The following is a 19,261-nucleotide window of genomic DNA, read 5'->3' on the forward strand; positions in this document are numbered from 1 at the left end:
GCAACCTAACGCAAGAACAGAAAACCAAATACACATGTTGTCACTTATAAGTAGAGGCTAAACATTGAATATATGATGGTAAAGATGGGAACAATAAACACTGCAGATCATTAGATGGGGAAAGGGGGAAGGGGACAGAGGGCTATGGGCTGAAGAAGCACCTGTTGAGTACTATGCTTACATCCTGCTGGGACCATTGGGATCCCCCAAGCCTAAGATTTTGCTTTTTGTTTCTTCAGACTGGTGAGATTAAACTTCTTTCTCAATGGCGGTGGTGAGACAGAATTTCGCTCTCGTTGCCCAGGCTGGAGTGCAATGGCCTGATCTCAGCTCTCTGCAACCTTCACCTCTTGGGTTCAAGCGATTCTCCTGACTCAGCCTCCTGAGTAGCTGGAATTATAGGCATGTGCCACCACACCCAGCTAATTTTGTATTTTTAGTAGAGAAAGAGGTTCTCCATGTTGGTCAGGCTGGTCTCAAACTCCCGACCTTAGGTGATCCGCTTGCCTCAGCCTCCCGAAGTGCTGGGATTACAGGCATGAGCCACCGTGCCCTGCCTTCCAATGTTTTAAATAGCAATTTATATTTCTTCTTCATGAATTGTCTGTTAAACCCCTTGTTGGAGGGACTCAAGTTTTGTTTTCAATGTGCCTCAGAGCTTAGAAATGGTGTTGGTGACTTAGCTGACTCACAAAGTTTTGAATACATATAGACAGAAACCTAGCCAGAATAAGCCACTAAAACCCCACAACTGTGTATCATTGTAAGACTTACAAAAAAAATTTTATGTATATTAGTGCATTTTAACACAAATTCTACGCATTGTTGCTTTCAGCATTTTACTATGCGGAGGAAAGTCTTGAGTAACTGAGATCTGAGAGGGATAACGTGAAAATTCAAAGAATTTCTCCTAGAAACGGAAGAATTCAGCTTCGCTAAATAAAGGACATACCAACTAAAATAGTTGGTCCTCCCGTGCACCAGAGGGCGAAGCAGCTGGATGTGACGCTGTATGATAAACGAACGGCTCGCTGGAGTACACTTTCTAGAAGGTCTCGTTGGTCTCCGCACTATGCTGTCACCCAGAATGCTCAGCGGCCGCGGACTTCAGGACCCAGGCTGCTGTGCGGCTAAATACGACTCCAACCCCGCCGACCGTAGCGCGTAATGGCCGCTGGCTATCGTGGGGAAGCCTGCTGTTGGACTATGCCCCCCTGCCAGGAAACAGGTGCCGGAAGGTTCTCCAACAAGATCCCGCTTTACTAGGGCGGTAAAGGCGTTCACAGGTCTGGTAGGGGCTGTGGGAGAAGCGGGGCAGCGCTGAGCCATGCTCATGAATTGTGGGTTTGTGAGGAGGCCCAGTTTCGTGGCACCAAGGTGGCGCCCGCTCTGGAAGGTCGTCTTGTGACCGACCGGAAACTACAATTCCCAGCATTCCTGAGTTGCCAGAACTACCTTTCCCGAAAGACTGTGAGAAATTTAACCCGTCTTCCGCCTCCCGCCCACCGGAAAACTCCGAGGACATGAGTCGTCGCCTGGCTTGGCGGTTCTTGCTTTCCCAAGGCAGCGGGGATCGTTGGGTTTCAAGCCCCCGCGGGTATTTCTCGCCGGCCCCGCGGAGAGGTGAGGCAAGACGTCGTGTCATAGATGCCTGAGTGCTCTCTAGGGAGACGACGACCGTGGGTCGCGCCTGCTCGAGCGGACCCGGGAAGGTGCCACGCCCTCCTCCCCTGCTCACGCCTTGTGCTGGCAACACCGCCGCCTGCTGCCCCGACTTGCCGGGCTCGCCCCCAGGGGCGAGGACTGCGGAAAGCACCGCCTTTCTCGTCGTAGAGCGAGCCTTGGAAGGCCTGGGCTTCACGCCCGGCTTCTTAGCCCATGTTTCCCTTTTTTGGTGACAAGAAGCTTGTAGATTTGTCAGGAGCCAGAGTAAGGTCATCTGTGTTTGAGGGTGTCCCGATTTCTTTTATGGCCTGTTCAAAGTTAGATTGTTTAGGTGCTGGCCTTCAGCCCAGGTTTTTAAGTCATAAATTTCAGGTCACGTCTGCCTTATTCTCGCTGGAATTCTCAGTATTTTCAGTCACATTGTAGATTTAGTGGGGGGGGGGGAAACCTGAATACCGAACCTACAAGTTTCCAACCGGTTGGCACCTCTGTTAACAGGGTGTTCTGAAGATACCTGACTTAATTCTGAGAAATGTTTCTAGGGCTAGGTTTTGTTGTCGTTTTTTACCCCTAGTTTTTAAACTTCCCTCCCAATTTTTAAACTTTTTAAGCTGGTCCACAAAATAGGCAAATAGACACCTCATACCAATCTTAGCATTCTCTGTTCACCTTCTTGAATCTTCAGTGCCGGGCACACTGAGCCATTCAGTACCCAAACACGTCCATGCTGTTATTTATGCTCCACGCTGTTACTGGTGCTATTTTGCTCACTGTTTCATTTTAATCCACACCAGTAAGAGCTGCAGTGCCAGGGTCATTCACAAGGTCTCTTTTGTTAGGTATTTTGGTGTTTAGCATACATACACATTATGATGGATTTTACAAAAAGTAGGCAGCACTTTTGAACTCCAGGAAACCATCCAACTGTCATCTTTGTTGACTTTTACAGGCGTACTTCATTTACATATTCAAATGAAAACAAAATTAAACATTTTTAGAGAATGAACTTTGAAGTGCATATCATACTGGGAAACACATGACCATAAGTAAATGTTAGTGTTTTACATAAAAGTTATCCCACTTGAGTCTGAGTATTCTTGGAGAAACCTTAAATCTCTTCTTACAAACTAATAGGATGTGTCCCTCCTCACTAAACAAATATTGAATGTTTATTGTATACAAGTAGTTTAAACTTGCCTAATAATAATGGGATGCCTAATAATCAAGGGATTTGAAAACCTTGACCTCTGACCAATGGAAGGACTTAGTTATTCTAATGCAATTAGTCTAGCAAGTTAGTAGACCAGCATGTAAGAATATACACTGTAATGCCTGTTCTTTTGAGGTCCTGACAGAAAAATAACTGGCTATACACTGAAGTGTTTCAGCTGTAAAGTTAGTAAATTAATATAAAACTTGCAGCTTATATTTAATGGGACAACATTTTACATCTCTTTTTTGTTGTTGGTTTTTTTTTTTTTTTTTTCAAAAGTAAAATTTGACCTTTTCCAGCAAAGAGGAGCTCAGTGCAAGATAGGCCAGAGTTCCAATCAGCAGTCTATGACTTAGTAGGTTTTATGGAGCTGGTTAAACCTTTAAACTCTTGAGTTTGTATCTCACTATTATAAACAAACAATCTATCATAAACAAATCCACAAGATAGGTCTCAAAGAATCAAAAGAAGTAACAATGAAAGGAAAAGTTTGGGATGTTGTACATATGTTTAAGTCTATGCAAAACTTTTCAAGTTATTAAGGATCTGTTATTCCACTTTGAGCTGGAAACACTGATTCTAAGAGCACTTATCTCACCTACCTATTAATACGGCTGCAAATACTTTCTTTTTTTTTTTTAATTTTTATTTTTTTGAGACAGGGTCTTGTCACCCAGGCTGGTGTGCATTGGCGCCATCTTGGCTCACTACAACCTCAGCCTCCCAGGCTCAGGTGATCCTCCCACTTCAGCCTCAAGTGGCTGGGACTACAGGCACACACCACCATGCCCAGCTAATTTTTATAATTTTTGTAAGGACAGGATCTTGCCATGTTTCCCAGGCTGATCTCGAACTCCTGGGCTCAAGTGATCCCCCTGCCTTGGCTTCCCAAAGTGCTAGGATTACAGGCGTGAGCCACTGCACCCGGTCTGCAAAGACATTCTTAATGAGTGCTTATGCATGCTCATGACACAGCTGGAATAGTGATTATGACACCCTACTATGAATATCCAGTGGTTTTTTCCAGTTCCTTATGGCTTCCAAAGTGGAGTGAAACCCAAAGTTCTACTGTCAGTGGGCGTTAATACCTACCTTAGAGGATTGGGAGGACTAAGCAAAATATGTGACTATTTGAGCACATACACAGAATAATGTTCTACATATCCTTCTGTATTCTCAGCTCTCCCTAGCCCATAATAAATATAAGCAAGTGAATAACAAAGGCTGCCCATGCCTTGATATTGCTCATTCATCCTGCCTGGGTAGCTTCTCTAAGATTTAATGTAGCTCTACCGTCATCCAGATAGCCACTCTTGATCCTTTATTCTCAAGGAGGGCCAGCTGTCTCTCCTTTGTATTCATTGTGTATACATAATGCAAAGCACAGTGCCTTTCATTCAGCAGGTATCTATCAATGGAGCATCCAGAATTGTGCAGGCACTGGGAATTCAATAGTGAGCAAGAACAGATGTGGTCCCTGCTCTCAAGGACTGTATAGTTCAGTGCAGGGGTTGACAAACTTTTTCTCTGCAGAGCCTAATAATAAATAATTTAGGCTTTGTGGGCTCTAAGTTCAGTCATAACTATTCACTGCCACTGCAGTGTGAAAGTTGCCATAGATTAATCCATAAATGAATGAGTCATGTTCTAATAAAACTAGTTCTAAGGAATAAAACTAGAAAAACATAGACTATGGGCTGTAGTTGGCTGACCACTGGTCTCTTGGGGAGAAAACTGAGAGTCACATAAATGTGTAAATTGTGAGAAGGTTTGCAAAAGAATACTTTGCAGTACTATGAAAAACCATCATGAGAGAGACCTAAACTAAAGGAGTCATCAGGCTTTCTAAAGGAAGAAACATTCAGACAGCTCTGAAGGATAAACAGGAGCAGGCAGAGAAAAGGAGAGCTTTCTGAACAGGGCAGGGGCGAGGCAAAGGCCCTGAGAAGGGAAAGCACATGGCATGTTCATGGAATTAAAATCAAAGACCCTTTGAAAGCAGAGGGCCAGAGAGCATAGTAGTAGGACATGAAAGAAGCTGCAAGATTTATTGGCTTGTTAAGGTATTTGGTTTCTATCTGAAATTTAGTAGGAAGCTGCTCTTTGTGCAAGGTATTCAGAGTGTTTCTTGACTAAGTCAGAGGAACTGTACTAATCTGCCTAGCTATGAGACCATAAGATTGTAAACTATAGACTGTCCTCAGGATAGTTTGACTTAAAATTTTTCAACTTTACTATGGTGCAAATACAGTATGCATTCAGTAGAAACTATACTTTGAATTTTGATCCTTTCCTAGGCTAGCAGTAATGCAGTATTCATGCAATACTAAGCAGGGGCAACAAGCTGCAGCTCCCACTCAGCCGTGGATCACAAGGGCAAACAACCAATACTTAGTATTGCCAGGGTTTTCTGGGTTTTGTTTTTGCATCCTGTCATGTTTATAAAGTGCCCATCTGGGTGTCTACATGAAATATTCAACATTTGATTATAAAATAGGCTTTGTGTTAGATTATTTTGGCCGACTGTAGGCTAATGTAAGTGTTCTCAGTGTGCTTGGGTAAGCCAGGTTAAGCTGTGATGTTCAGTAGGTTAAGTATATTAAATGCATTTTCAGCTTAGGATATTTTCAATTTGCCTCATCCATAAAATGAGAATTTTAAGGATGGGGTAATGGATATGAAAACAGTAAAATACTACATAAATATTATTACTGATTATTTTTCTAAATCCAAGTAAACTTCTAATCAGGGATACGTAACTAAAAATACCATCATTACTCCTAATGCAGTTGTTACTGAAACTATTGAAATCTGCCCCTTTTTCGTCTAATTTTTCTTTTTCTCTCCTACCTTAGGTCTGACATTGACACACAAAGGCATGTTTCTTTACCCTTCTAGATGACATTCAAGTGAAAAAGATTATTGACTATTGTGCTAACATGTGTGTGTGTTTTAAAAACTTGCTCTACCTTTATAGCTGCTTGCTTTTATCTCTTAAGTAAAAATTTTTGGAGTATGAATATCTTTTATAATTTGAATTTAGAGTTTATTTTTGGTTTTTTAAAAAAGAGTATCTGTTTCCTGTCTTCTGGTCTATAAAGTCATTGAGAACATCATTCATATCTGGTTTTGCTTATCATTTTATCCCTTGTGCCTGGCACAAGTTTTAGCACTCAACAAATATTTATTAGGCTAGAAGGATGTAAGAAAAGAATCACATTTGTCCTACACAGTACCAGTGGAAAAGTAATGCCTGAAGTTGCAGTCTTAAATACTTAGATATTTTAGGTGGCTTGGGATAAATGAGACAGCATGGAGTGATGGAAAGAATGTAAGATTTTTCAGAAGAACATGAGTCTGAACCCTAATTATGCCATTGGCTTTGTGACCTTAGGCAAACCCCTTTACCTTTCCTAGAAGTTGTTTATAGGCAGAACACCTTATAATAAATTCATCAGCAATATACAGAAAAGGTCTTTACTGTGTCTAGGTTAAAACTTGGGGAATTTATTGAAATAGGACAAGGTTTATTTCAGAAATAAGAAATTGCTCCTAGAGCTCTTAACGTTGATACCAGTAAATACGCCCATGATTTCAATCAAATTCATGGACTGAATCAGCAGTAAAAGTTTGTGACCCAACTTTGTGCCAAAGCACTGTTCTAGATGCTAAAGATACAGTAGTGAAAATCACAGTCAGATCATCATGAAGCTTATATTCTGGTCCAAAGAAACAAACAGCAAGCAAGATAATTTCATTTTGGAGCTGACAACTATGTAGGAAATAAACTGTGGGCATATAAGTGAGTGGGAGTATAGAAAGCTACTTTTAATAGAGATTTAAGTGTAAAAATTTTTCATAGCTCTTTGGAAGACTGTTACTGAGCGCAGAGAATAGCTGAATTGAGCAGTTTTTGCTCTTCAGTAATTAGAGCTGAGGTGGTGATATCCAAAGCATTTGATGTGTGTTTTATTACAATTTTAGACCAACTCTTAACATTTCTGAATACTGAAGGAGGGAAAAATAATTTATTGAATGAATGGTATGTATAGAAAAACATCAGACTTTTCAGATTAAAGAGAGGCTCAAAGGAGTCAATTAACTTGGGTGAGATGACAAAACTAGAAGAGCCAGAACTTTATTACAAATGGATGGGGAAAATGCTTTGTAAGCTAAAATATAATACCTGTATCAGTTACTACAAAAGAAAATAAATGTCTTCTCTTTTCAGACTTCTTCACTACCACAACCAAAGAGGGATATGATAGGCGGCCAGTGGACATAACTCCTTTAGAACAAAGGAAATTAACTTTTGATACCCATGCATTGGTTCAGGACTTGGAAACTCATGGTAAGAAACATGGATACCTCTTGAAAGAAGAAAATTAATAGCACTCATAATCATTGCCTAGTCAAGACAGTATCACTATTATGAACAATTAAGAGTAACTAAATAGACCTTGCCATCCATACAATTAAATATTTTATAATCATTAAAAATGATATTGCTTGAGAAACATTTACTGATATGGAGAGTGTTCAAGATACGTTAATTGAAAAAAGCATATGAAATATGTGCAGAATGATTCCAAATAAGTGAAAAAGAAGAAAACTAGAGTTTCTAGGCTGATACTAAAGTGGAACAATTGTTTGAAATTAAAAAAGCAGAAAATAAGCACAAAAAAATTACCTGATTTCAAAACAGTAATTTAAATTATGTGATATTACAGGAATAGACTAATAGAACAAAATGGTATTCACAGAGACAAAGACATGAATTTAATATGTGATGAAGGCATTACAAATTAGGGAAAGGAAGGACTATTTATTAAATGAGATATAACAAATGAGTAGCCATTGGAAAAAAGTATTCTAGAGCCCCTTAAACTGAAAACTAAATTTCAGATAGATAAAAAGCTAAATGTAAAAGAATAAGCAGTTTTACAGAAAAAAAAAGGGCAAATGCTATTAACAAGCAGAACACAGAAAAACAAACATAACAAAAAGTATATGTAATGCTTAACCTCACTACCAACCAAAGAAATGCAAATTTAAGTAACATTAACATAATACCATTTTTAATGCCAATTATACACTCAAAAAAAAGTAATATCCAGTGTCAATGGGAATTAAAATTGTAGAGTACTTTTAGAGAGTAATTTAGCATTATCTCTCAAATTTTTAATTGTAACCATTTTTTAAAAGAGTATATAACAATTTAAATGTTGAGGGGTTACTCTAGCTGTCTATTTTGATAAGGATATGCGCTTTAAAAAAATAAAATAAAATACCTATTTTCTGCCTACAGGATTTGACAAAACACAAGCAGAAACAATTGTATCAGCATTAACTACTTTATCAAATGTCAGCCTGGATACTATCTATAAAGAGATGGTCACTCAAGCTCAACAGGTAATACACTGATTATTATCACTTCTGATCGTTTCATTAGACAATCATTTCATAACTACATCTCTGGCTACCTACTGACCTTCCAAACATGCTCCTATCTTCCTTGTTCTCTCTAAAGGGACCACAGAAAAAAAGAATGAAGTCAATATTTAGAGACAGTATAGTTAGAATAGTTGTAATAATACTGTGGTAACAAAGAGAATGGTATTTTGCCAAATTTTGATGAGATGAGATCATTATATTGTGTTATTCATGGGCGGTGGTAGATTGTTAGTGAAACAACTTTTTCCCTCTAGAAAGGTCACCACAGTGGAAGAGCTAATCTTTCTATATATTAAGTATGTTTTATTGCTGCCTTTACATATGTATTGGTTAATTTTCACAGGCCTAGCTGGAAAAGACTTACATGGCTGGGAAGGAATTTATAAATTACCTAGCTAAGATGCTTTAATTTGACTAAATATAAAATTCTTTAAAGTCAAATATAAGAATTTAACATGAAAGAGGCACAGTGCTGGGTACTTTTCATATATGATTTAATCTCTAACAGCCTTGAAAAGTAGGCAAAATTCTCTCTGGCTGCTGAAGACAACTCGGAGAGATTAAGTAGTTTGCAAGAGTTTTCACTGTGGTGATATGGACAAAAAGCAATAATTTTACATAAAGGATTGAATAAACTCAATGAACTTAACTGGAATAATTCATTTCTGTCAGTCATGAAATAATGTATTATATTTAAGAATCTGTTTTCTTCCTATGGATTTTAATTTTTCAAATTTAGGCTTCCTTCCTCAGATAAGTATTTTACGGCACAGAGAGAAAAATCAGGATTTCTTATATAAAACTAGAATCTCTTGCATAAAATTTCATTACTATAAGGGTCACAGTAGATCAAAAGATTGTAAAGAGATGCTGTGGCTCACACCTGTAATCCCAGCACTTGGGGAGGCCAAGGTGGGCAGATCACTTGAGGTCAGGAGTTCAAGACCAGCCTGGCCAACATGGTGAAACCCTGTCTCTACTTAAAAAAAAAAAAAAAAAAAAAAATTAGCCAGGCATGGTGGTGGGTACCTGTAATCCCAGCTATTCGGGAGGCTGAGGTAGGAGAATCACTTGAACTGGGGAGGCGGAGGTTGCAGTGAGCCAAAATTGCACCACCGCACTCCAGCCTGGGTGACAGAGTGAGACTTTGTCTCAAAAAAATTTTTTTTAAAACTATAATCTCCAATTATAGTACCTATGACAAGTGTCCAATTAATTAGACATTTAAAATTGAAACATTCAACCCCTACATTCAACTTCCCTTTAAGTTTGTACATGCATTTTTTTAGCTAGTTTATTTAGGATTGTAACAGACTACTAAATCCACTAAAGAAAAAGCCAAACATTTAGTTAGTTACTACACAGCTCTGAACTGTCTGGAAAGAGCTATATGGAGCTACTGTTATTTTTAAGAAAGTAATTTTTTTTTATTTTTAAGTTTACCTATAAGGCGTGAAATAAAGCTGTGATTTGAGGAATCTTTGTGCTGCTAGGACCATTTAATCCTATAAACAAGAGGTAGGATTGGGCATAAAAATATTACTATTATACTTTTGGCTTTATTACTGGTGCGTGAAGTTAAAAATCCTGTTCCGTTCTTGTATCTAATTCCATTGCTGACCCCACCTCTAGTATAGAATAAGGCATCGAGATGTCATGAAGGGTGGAGCTAAGGCTCAGGGCCATCAGGCCATCAAGTTGCATACATGATCACTTCAGAATGGGCCATATGAAACCAAGTAAGCTAGCAGGATGAAGGGAAAAAAGAAAATAATGAAGTCTTCTTATTCTGAGAATTTGATTATATTGTGAATTTGATTAAACTCTGAGTATTCTTTGATGGCTCCATGGTTACAAAAATCACTTTTAATAGATTTGGTTACTTAACAGTGGATTATGTCTTTACATTTAAAGTTATTAAAGGTGGACACCTGTGCTGTTTTGTAGGCTTTTTGAGTCTGCATTTAAAGGAAGAATGAGGTAAAAAGAGGCTTTTAAGAGCCACAGTAGGGCCGAGTGTGGTGGCTCACACCTGTAATCCCAGCACTTTGGGACGCTGAGGTGAGCAGATCACTTGAGGTCAGGAGTTTGAGACCAGCCTGGCCAACATGGCAGAACTCTGTCTCTACTAAAAATGCAAAAAAATTAGCTGGGCATGGTGGTGGGTGCTTGTCCCAGCTACTGGGAGGCTGAGGCATGAAAATCGCTTGAACCCAGGAAGTGGAGGCTGCAGTGAGCCAAGATCGCCCCACTGTGCTCCAACCTGGGCAACAGAGCAAGGCTCTGTCTCCAAAAAAAAAAGAGCCACAATACAACCCCTTATTTTCAGGTTGAGACTCCACAAGAAGTCTATATTTAGCTTTCCAGCTTTTGCCTATGTAATCTCAGTAATAAGAATACATTATTTTTAATGTCTTATAATTCCTTTATAATGATACTTGGGGCAAACAGGACTGCCAGCCCCTAGAGGCTACATCCGTATGACTTCTGAATTAATTCTCATAAATATGTCAAGCAGAACTGAATAAAAGAAAATGAACACCCCTCCTCAGTAATACATGAGGGTTAGAAAAGGCATGAGTCAGAAATGTCTGTTGAATAGAGTTAAAAACTTTTATCTATTATGATAAGAAGTCCAAACTCCTCCACATTAATACATTAGCATTAGACTATCCTGCTTCGGCCATTAGATCTCTGTCCCATTGGTAATAATAATAATAGCTAACGTTTCATTGCTAACCATGTGCCAAGTACTGTTTTAAGCATTAGACCGTACATTACCTCATTTAATCCTCAAAACAACTCTTTAACATGTGGCAGGTACTGTTACTGTTTCCATTTTACCGGCGAGTATAACAGAGAAATTCAGTGACTTGCTAGCATCTCACAGTAAATGGCAGAGTTTGGATTCAAACATAGACAGCCTGACTCCAGAATTCACAGTCTTTTTTGGGCTTTCTTGTTTTATTTCTAAACTATTATAGAGTCCTTATCAAGGTTATTCCCTCATTTGCTTTTTCTTTTGGTAAAGGATAGATAAATTAGCAACCTACCTAATTTTAAGAAGTTCAGTGCTACAGGCTGAATATCCCTTATCTGAAATGCTTGGCACCAGAAGTGTTTCAGATTTCAGATTTTTTTTTGAATTTTGGAATATTTGCATTACACTTGCCAGCTGAGCATCCCAAATCTGAAATCCAAAATACTCCAATGAGCATTTCCTTTGAGTGTCATGTTGGCACTCAAAAAGTTTCAGATTTTGTATTTCAAGATATTTGGATTAGGGATATTTGACCTACAACAGTTATATTTTCTTTGTAAGGCTGCCTTAAATCATTTCTGCAAAATTGTCCCTCCCTAACAAAGCAAAAGTTTATAAATCTATCAGGTAAGGGCCACCTTTTCTTTCACATGTTCTTTGTAGTGCCAAATGTAAGGAAGCTACCTAAGAATTTAAACAAAATTGATTATGTTGTGCTGACAGAAGGTAATTATTTTAACTATACATCTGTTTTTTTACTACCTGACTTCTGAGTCGTAACCACTACATGGAATTTTCCAGTGGTAGAAAATCTCTCAAAATCAAAATAAAAAGAGAAAACCCTTTCCATTTGAGTATTCAAAAAACAAGAACAAAACATTATCTTTTTGAGGAATTCTTAGGGTCTAAGGAAGCATTTTATTGAGATTCTTTTCATTCAAACACCTGCATATTTGTCTCTCTTCACTAGGAAATACATTTTATCTCATTTTGACATTTTAGATATGTAGGTTTCATATTTCCTTAATCAATCAACATTATACCTTGTAGCATGTTAACAAACTCATTTAAATTTCATGAAAACAATGCAAAATAAAAAGATGGCTTTCTATAGATCACTAGGTTATTTTTATTTTGTTTTCTAGGAAATAACAGTACAACAGCTAATGGCTCATTTGGACTCTATCAGGAAAGACATGGTCATCCTAGAGAAAAGTGAATTTGCAAATCTGAGAGCTGAGAATGAGGTGATACAAATTTTAATCTATTACTCATAAAATACTAATCTCATAATAAGCATCCTACTTAGTGAATAAGTTAATAAGACCAAATAATAATTCCATGTGGTTAGTAAACAATAGATTTAAAAATCTACTATTTATTTAACCAAAGCTAATTTTTTTCTATATAAATCATAGTGCTTTGCATACTGAAGAGAATAAGAGTTAAATTTTATACATATAAAATCACATAAAAGAGAAAATCTTTGAACTATATATATTATGTAAAATTTTTATATAATGGTTTCAGAGCTGAGAGTAATGTGGCATTTTCACTTTTATTTAAAGACATTTAGGTATTAAATGTCTTTGTGACTTAAAAGTATAATACTGTAATTAAGTCAGAATTTTAAGTTACATTATCCACTATAGCTTATTTTTAAATTTAGAAAATCAGTTTTTAAAAGTATAATATAAAAACAAATGCATTTTGTTCATAAGAATTGTTTTCTGAATACAGTGACTTACTAGTTTCTCTTGAAAATTTTTTTCTCATCAATTCTGGTTAGAAATCCATAGATTGTCCAAATTTTGGTAATCAAGGGTTTCAGATTCTTTTAATCATAATATGGACTTGGTTTAATGCTAACTGCATGTGATCTTTCTTGTACCTAGAAAATGAAAATTGAACTAGACCAAGTTAAGCAACAACTAATGGTAAGTGAATTTTTTTTCTAGCTGTTAATTTCAGAACCAATATTCATTACAAGATCATTTTTAAAATGTCTTTATTTTCTTGAAAGCATGAAACCAGTCGAATCAGAGCAGATAATAAACTGGATATCAACCTAGAAAGGAGCAGAGTAACAGATATGGTAATGTGCTTTTAAATGTACTTTCTTGGTTACTTACTCCTTTTCAATTTTTAGTCTTTTTTTTTTTTAACTTCCTGCTGCTTCATATCCTATAGTTTACAGATCAAGAAAAGCAACTTATGGAAGCAACTACAGAATTTACAAAAAAGGTAAGCTAATATGTAAAAATGTCTCTTTTATCCAGTTCTTATGCCTTGTAAAACTGCTTTTATGTGTACCAGTTTATAAGTTTGGACTTTAAAAAGCTAATTCTATAGAATCTATGGTTTCCTGATAGTTAGCCAGCATTTCTAGGGAAGCTGCCACCAGATTATTGTTCATGAACCTTGACCTTGAAGAACCGAGCTTCCACAGAGTGTGCCTTTTTAAACTATTTCTATAATAGAAAATAACTCTTTTTTTGGGCCGGGTGTGGTAGCTCACACCTGTGATCTCAGCACTTTGGGAGGCTGAGGCAGGAGTTCAAGACCAGTCTGGGCAACATAGCAAGACTCTCTCTCAAAAACAAAAAAAAATAACTATTTTTTAAAAGACAAAGATTCGCTATTGGTATTTATCATAGGTACTTAAATGAGTACCTAGGTTCAGTTAAATAATTTTCTTAAGGTTTAAAAATTTTTAAAAACATACTAAATATGTAGTGTTTATTAATGTGCCAGATACCATTTTACATGCTTTACTTGTATCGGTCTCTGTGAGATAGACACTATTATTCCCATTTTACCAGTTTGGAAAATAAGACACAACGAGGTTAAGGTCGCACAGTAAGTGGTGGCACTGGGAAAAGAACCTGTAGTCGAAATCCCAGACTGGGAACTACTGCTTTCCTTGTCAGTAATCCTACAGTGTAATCACGACTTCATCTCTATGGCTTGAGTAAAACCCCACTTTCTGACTCAGCCTTCTTCTTTTCTTAAAAGTTCAAAGCCATTTGTACACATTCGAACAGAAAATATGTCACTCTTGCTCATAATTTAATAGAAGAGAAGGTCACATTTGTTCTTCCCTTACTTCTTGGCCAGATAAAGGAGATAAGCAAGGAAATCAGCAAAGTCTTTTACAACCACTTTCTGTGCTCTAGGTCTCATCTCTTCTCCGTGCCTTTTGTCCGCTACACATTTATCAGTGTTAACCATCAGGTATTTCTTCTAGTTCTTTTTAATACTAGTGCCAGTTCATATATCTGGTTATTTTTTTTTTCATTTGTAGAATATATTTAAAGTTTTAACCATAATATCTTAAGGAGTTTGCACACATAAAATGATAGTTCTGTGACATAATTTTTTGTTTCTCACTTTATGATGTTATATATTTAGGTATCAAATATGTTATTATGAGGTTTTTAGTAGAATATTCCCAGTATGTGATAATTCTAAGAGATGATCTCCAAATTCGAAAGTAGAAGGAATGTGATTCATCAGTTTGTAGTGTTTTCTTTTTAATGTATTTTTTATGCCACTATACTTTTACTGTTTCTCCAGCTAAGATTTTATATCACAATTAGCCCATAAATGAGGGTTTCTAATGTAAATGGTTTTTTGTCTATTTAAACAGGGACAAAATTATGTTCTCTTATTTATTCTTGTTTACTACAGGATACCCAAACCAAAAGTATTATTTCAGAGACCAGTAATAAAATTGATGCTGAAATTGCTTCCTTAAAAACCCTGATGGAGTCTAACAAACTTGAGACCATTCGTTATCTTGCAGGTAAGACTGTCAGAGAAAGAAATTGCTATCATCTAGTTTTCCTGTTAGTTCCTACCTACCAACGTAACTGAGCAGGCACAGGAAGAAAAAAAAAAGGAGCTATAACAAGGCTCCTTTATTGCTTGGTCCCTATAGTGCTTAAAGAAGGTTCTAGTGTCAGGATATATTTTTGGGAGTCTTGCAGTTTTGTTTTTTTTTTTGGCTTTTTTTTTTTTTTTACTACTTGCAATTTTTATTACAACAGATTACAAATTAGACCCAGCCAAAGGGTCTAAAGGAACATATAGGGTATAGTATTGGACAGTTCTAAATGTGAAGCTTCTGTCGTCCTCACAGATGTGTGAATGCAAGTTTAGCCTTCAGAATACAAGTTTAGCAGGCAACTCTGCAGCTTACTAATAGAAAAAGCATGTGGTTATAAAAGAAATATATATACAATGGGAATAACTGGATTTAAAAGTTTTTTTAAAAAAAAATATATAAACACAAGCACAAAATAATAGAAGGATAAACTGGGTATTCCACAGCGAAATAATGAAAATTTTCTTTTTATTGCTTATGTTCTTCCACAAAGATTTGAATGAGGTTAGAGAAAAAGATCAATAAAGTAGATATAAGCCCATTAAAAACCTGGAGGAGGGAGAGACGACTTCTTACCTTGAATCAACTGATGCAGCTTACATACTACCCCAAAATTAGATTATTTGTCACATACCGAGATTCTCAAGTACCATCTGACCTGACCCAATTATAGGGCCCCAGTAGTTAGAAACAATGCCCTAGTCAACTATTATTTGTCTTTTTTCTTTCTTTTTATAAAAAGTATTTTCATTATAAATTATCCATAGAATTCAAAAGCAGTCAAAGTGAAAGCTCCTCCCATTGTGTATTTACTATTAGTAGTAAACATTTCTAGGCTTTTTCTTCTGCATATAAACATTTTATATACTTCTTAAAAATAATTAGATCACATATTTTTATAGTCTACAACTTTTAAAGATTTAACCAAATGTCTTATTTCTTTCCACATCAATACACACAGACATCATTTTATTAGAAAGCACAGTATTCCCTATATAAAAACGCCAAAATTTATGTATCTAGTCCTCTGTTAACAGGCATTCTCAACCAGTTTTTCATTATTAAGGACGATACTGTATTGAACAGCCATATATATGTGTATGCTTGAGTAAAAACACACACATCTTTTTGCCGTCATTTCTGTATAACAACTTGCTATGTACATTTAAAATTGGGAGTCAAAAAGATATGCACATTTAAAATTTCTGACATTAACAAATTGCTGTCTGAAAGAAAACTGCAGATTTATACTTTTAGTCATTTTCTGGGCAGTCACCACTGATGTTGAGGTGCCAGCAGGGTTGAAGATGGAGCCCCCAGCTCTCAGCTGAACTATGGAAGGGGCACAAGAAAAATAGCCTACCTACAAGGGTACTTGGAATCAGAACTTACTCTTTCAATCTGTGAATGTGTGCCTCATTTTTTCATACCAGCTTTCTCCATTGGTTGGAAACATTACCACCTAGACTCTTTTATCATTCCACTTTCACTAATCAGGAGAGATTGCCCTCTTTCTTTAGTTCCAATTTTTAAAATCCTCAGAAAGAAGTCTGAATGGTTCATCTTGGGTCATATACTACCTTTTGTCCAAGAACACTGCTGCCAAGGAATGATGGCAATTTCCATTTAATCTATGTGGTTAATTTCTGTAGAAAATGTGGCATACTGGCCGGGCGCGGTGGCTCACACCTGTAATCCCAGCACTTTGGGAGGCCGAGGTGGGTGGATCATGAGGTCAAGAGATCGAGACCATCCTGGTCAACATGGTGAAACCCCGTCTCTACTAAAAATACAAAAAATTAGCTGGGCATGGTGGCGCGTGCCTGTAATCCCAGCTACTTGGGAGGCTGAGGCAGGAGAATTGCCTGAACCCAGGAGGCGGAGGTTGCGGTGAGCCGAGATCACGCCATTGCACTTCAGCCTGGGTAATGAGCGAAACTCCGTCTCAAAAAATAAAAAATGTGGCATATTTTGTTCTGGGCAGATAAATAATGAAAGCTAATGTTTACAGAGTGCTTAAAATGTATCAGGCACTTGCTCACCTAAGCATTTTACATATATGTAGAATGTCTTTCTAGACAGGGTATAGAGGATAAACAGCAAATTTAAAAGAATTTGGGAATGGCTCCATAGTTACCACAACAACAGCCATGAGAAATAAAAGCTGAAATAGCAGCAAGACTTGAGAGAGAAACTTAAATGCAGTCGACTGTATAGTCTACCAACGGAACAAAATGCCTGCCACCTTACAATAAATAAGTGTTCATTTTGGTTATCTAAAACTTAATTTTTATCAGCTGTTAAATCAGCAGAAGATGTAACCACTTAGCACTATGTGTCTGAAATAAATGACAGATTGAGTCTTGGTGTCACAGTATATAATAAGGATAACAAATCTTTTGTGTGTTTCTTTATTAAAAGAAAAAAACAGCTTTAGAGTCAAGTATGCTTAGTCTTAAATCCTGGCTCCACTGCTTGCTAGCGATATAACTGGGCTTAGTACCTTATCTGTACAATGGGGATAATACCACCAATCTCGTGGTTAAATAGAATAGTGTATGTAATTGCTCAGCGCACTAGCATACAACCTGACATGTGGCAAACAGTCGCAGGATCAAATGGGAGAATATGCAATTGCCCAGTGGCAGTACAACAAGAAACTCTTAGTGTTATTACTTCTCAAAGGCCCTTCTTTATATGTCTTAGAGATGCCTAATGCTGTTTCTTAAAATTGAGAAAATAATCTTATCATTAACCATGTTTCACTAAGTGGTAGGATCAAAGGGGATGGTATACAAATGGGTTTATGCATTATGATTAACTTTCCTTTGAAAGGCTTTCTTGTGTCTTTATTCATAAAAGTTTCCCCCTTCATCTCTAAATTGTCTATTTTTAAAATTCATCAATTGGTGTTTTAAACAAATAGGAGACTAGGGAGTCCCTAAAGGCCTCACTCAGACTTACCTTCTAAAAGCTGGGAAAACCGAAGCTTTTTTATCCAAAATGATGTATGTAACATAAAGTACAACTAGTATATTAACTATTTTAAAAACCTGATGCTTTTTCTGCTTTTCTTCTACTTCATTGAGTTTAAAGAGCTTTTACTAAAATTTTCGTTTTTTAAGAATTATGAAATTTTTTTAAATGTACTGAAAAGGCAATGATAATTCTCTTCTCTTAGATATATGGATGTTTATTCCACTAGCTTAACTACATAATTTTTTAATATACGAAAGATTTGAATGAGATCATTATCTCATTATCATGAGATCTGAAATTAGAGCTTATAATTAAAGTAGTCAATAATACTAATGTTAATGATTTTAAATACAATTTATAGGTTGTAAACGACATATAATTTACATTTTAATATACAGGCCCTTTTAAGAAGAATTGGGCATTAATGCTGCCCTAAAGAATGTCTTTCATCCTTAATTTTCTGGGGAATAAAACACATAGGATAGAAAATTGGTTGGATTTCCTTTGTTTTTTGCTCTTCACTTAAAGGTAACATTATTTTCTTGATCTCTGCAAAATAATCACAAATACAAGACCTATAACATAGTTTCTTCTTTTCACAGCCTCAGTGTTTACTTGCCTGGCAATAGCATTGGGATTTTATAGATTCTGGAAGTAGTATTAATGCTCATACTGCTGCAGCTATTGGCTTCTTAGAACACCAAACCAGGAGAAATTTACTTTGAACATTGTCAGTTGCAGCAAAACTTTACTACACAAGTTTATTTAAAGTATACATGGACTAAAAGAGGAAGTGTTTTAGAATGAGAAGACATATTTTGTCTTTATTGTATGTGTGTCTTACTATATTGAAAAGCTGTCATTCAAACCTGGTTTGAGATAGAAGAGCATTTTCCTTTTGATAATTCACAGAAATTGAACCAATTTTCTTGTGTTTGCTTGAACAATTGTGTAAATCATACAGGATTTTGTTGATATTGGCTGCATATTTGAAAACTATTCCCTAGCCTACATACTTATTACTGAAATAACTTTCCTGTAATTGCCTAATTACATTTTTCTATAAAATAAAAGATTATTAAAACAAAGTTGTGTGGATTTTAAAAGTGACTTACCATATAGTTGGAGACTGATTTCTTTTTGGTAATGAACTAAAACAATAAATTTTAAAATAATAGGCTAGACATGGTGGCTCAGCACTTTGGGAGGTCTAGGCGGGTGGGTCACTTGAGGTCAGGAGTTCTAGACCAGCCTGGCCAACATGGTGAAATCCTGTCTCTACTAAAAATACAAAAATTAGCCA

The 19,261-nt window shown here is 36.5% G+C and overlaps 1 protein-coding gene across 2 annotated transcripts; it reads left to right on the forward strand.

The window, feature by feature from the left end:
• Nucleotides 1-1,440: 1,440 nt before the first annotated feature.
• CCDC90B (coiled-coil domain containing 90B) lies at nt 1,441-19,046 on the forward strand. Of its 2 annotated transcripts, none has more exons than XM_003935053.4 (9): nt 1,441-1,623; nt 7,110-7,229; nt 8,187-8,290; nt 12,239-12,340; nt 12,989-13,030; nt 13,117-13,188; nt 13,284-13,337; nt 14,784-14,898; nt 18,561-19,046. In XM_003935053.4, the coding sequence occupies exons 1-9, from the start codon at nt 1,524-1,526 to the stop codon at nt 18,614-18,616; spliced, it is 765 nt and encodes a 254-aa protein (XP_003935102.1). In that variant the 5' UTR covers nt 1,441-1,523; the 3' UTR covers nt 18,617-19,046. The 2 variants fall into 2 exon arrangements, with proteins under 2 accessions (XP_003935102.1, XP_010343922.1); XM_010345620.2 differs by lacking the exon at nt 18,561-19,046 and adding an exon at nt 14,270-14,327 and having other exon boundaries at nt 14,784-14,872.
• The last annotated feature ends 215 nt before the right edge of the window (nt 19,047-19,261 follow it).

Source organism: Saimiri boliviensis, chromosome 6 (genome assembly GCF_048565385.1).
Source record: "Saimiri boliviensis isolate mSaiBol1 chromosome 6, mSaiBol1.pri, whole genome shotgun sequence".
Classification (NCBI taxonomy): Eukaryota; Metazoa; Chordata; class Mammalia; order Primates; family Cebidae; genus Saimiri; species Saimiri boliviensis.

Excerpts from the sequence above, each read along its gene's own strand:
- CCDC90B (XM_003935053.4), top strand. The coding sequence starts at position 1,524 with ATGAGTCGTCGCCTGGCTTGGCGGTTCTTGCTTTCCCAAGGCAGCGGG. Across the intron at positions 8,291-12,238 it reads TGGTCACTCAAGCTCAACAG|GAAATAACAGTACAACAGCT; the intron begins GTAATACACTGA and ends TTTGTTTTCTAG. Across the intron at positions 14,899-18,560 it reads GACCATTCGTTATCTTGCAG|CCTCAGTGTTTACTTGCCTG; the intron begins GTAAGACTGTCA and ends TTCTTTTCACAG.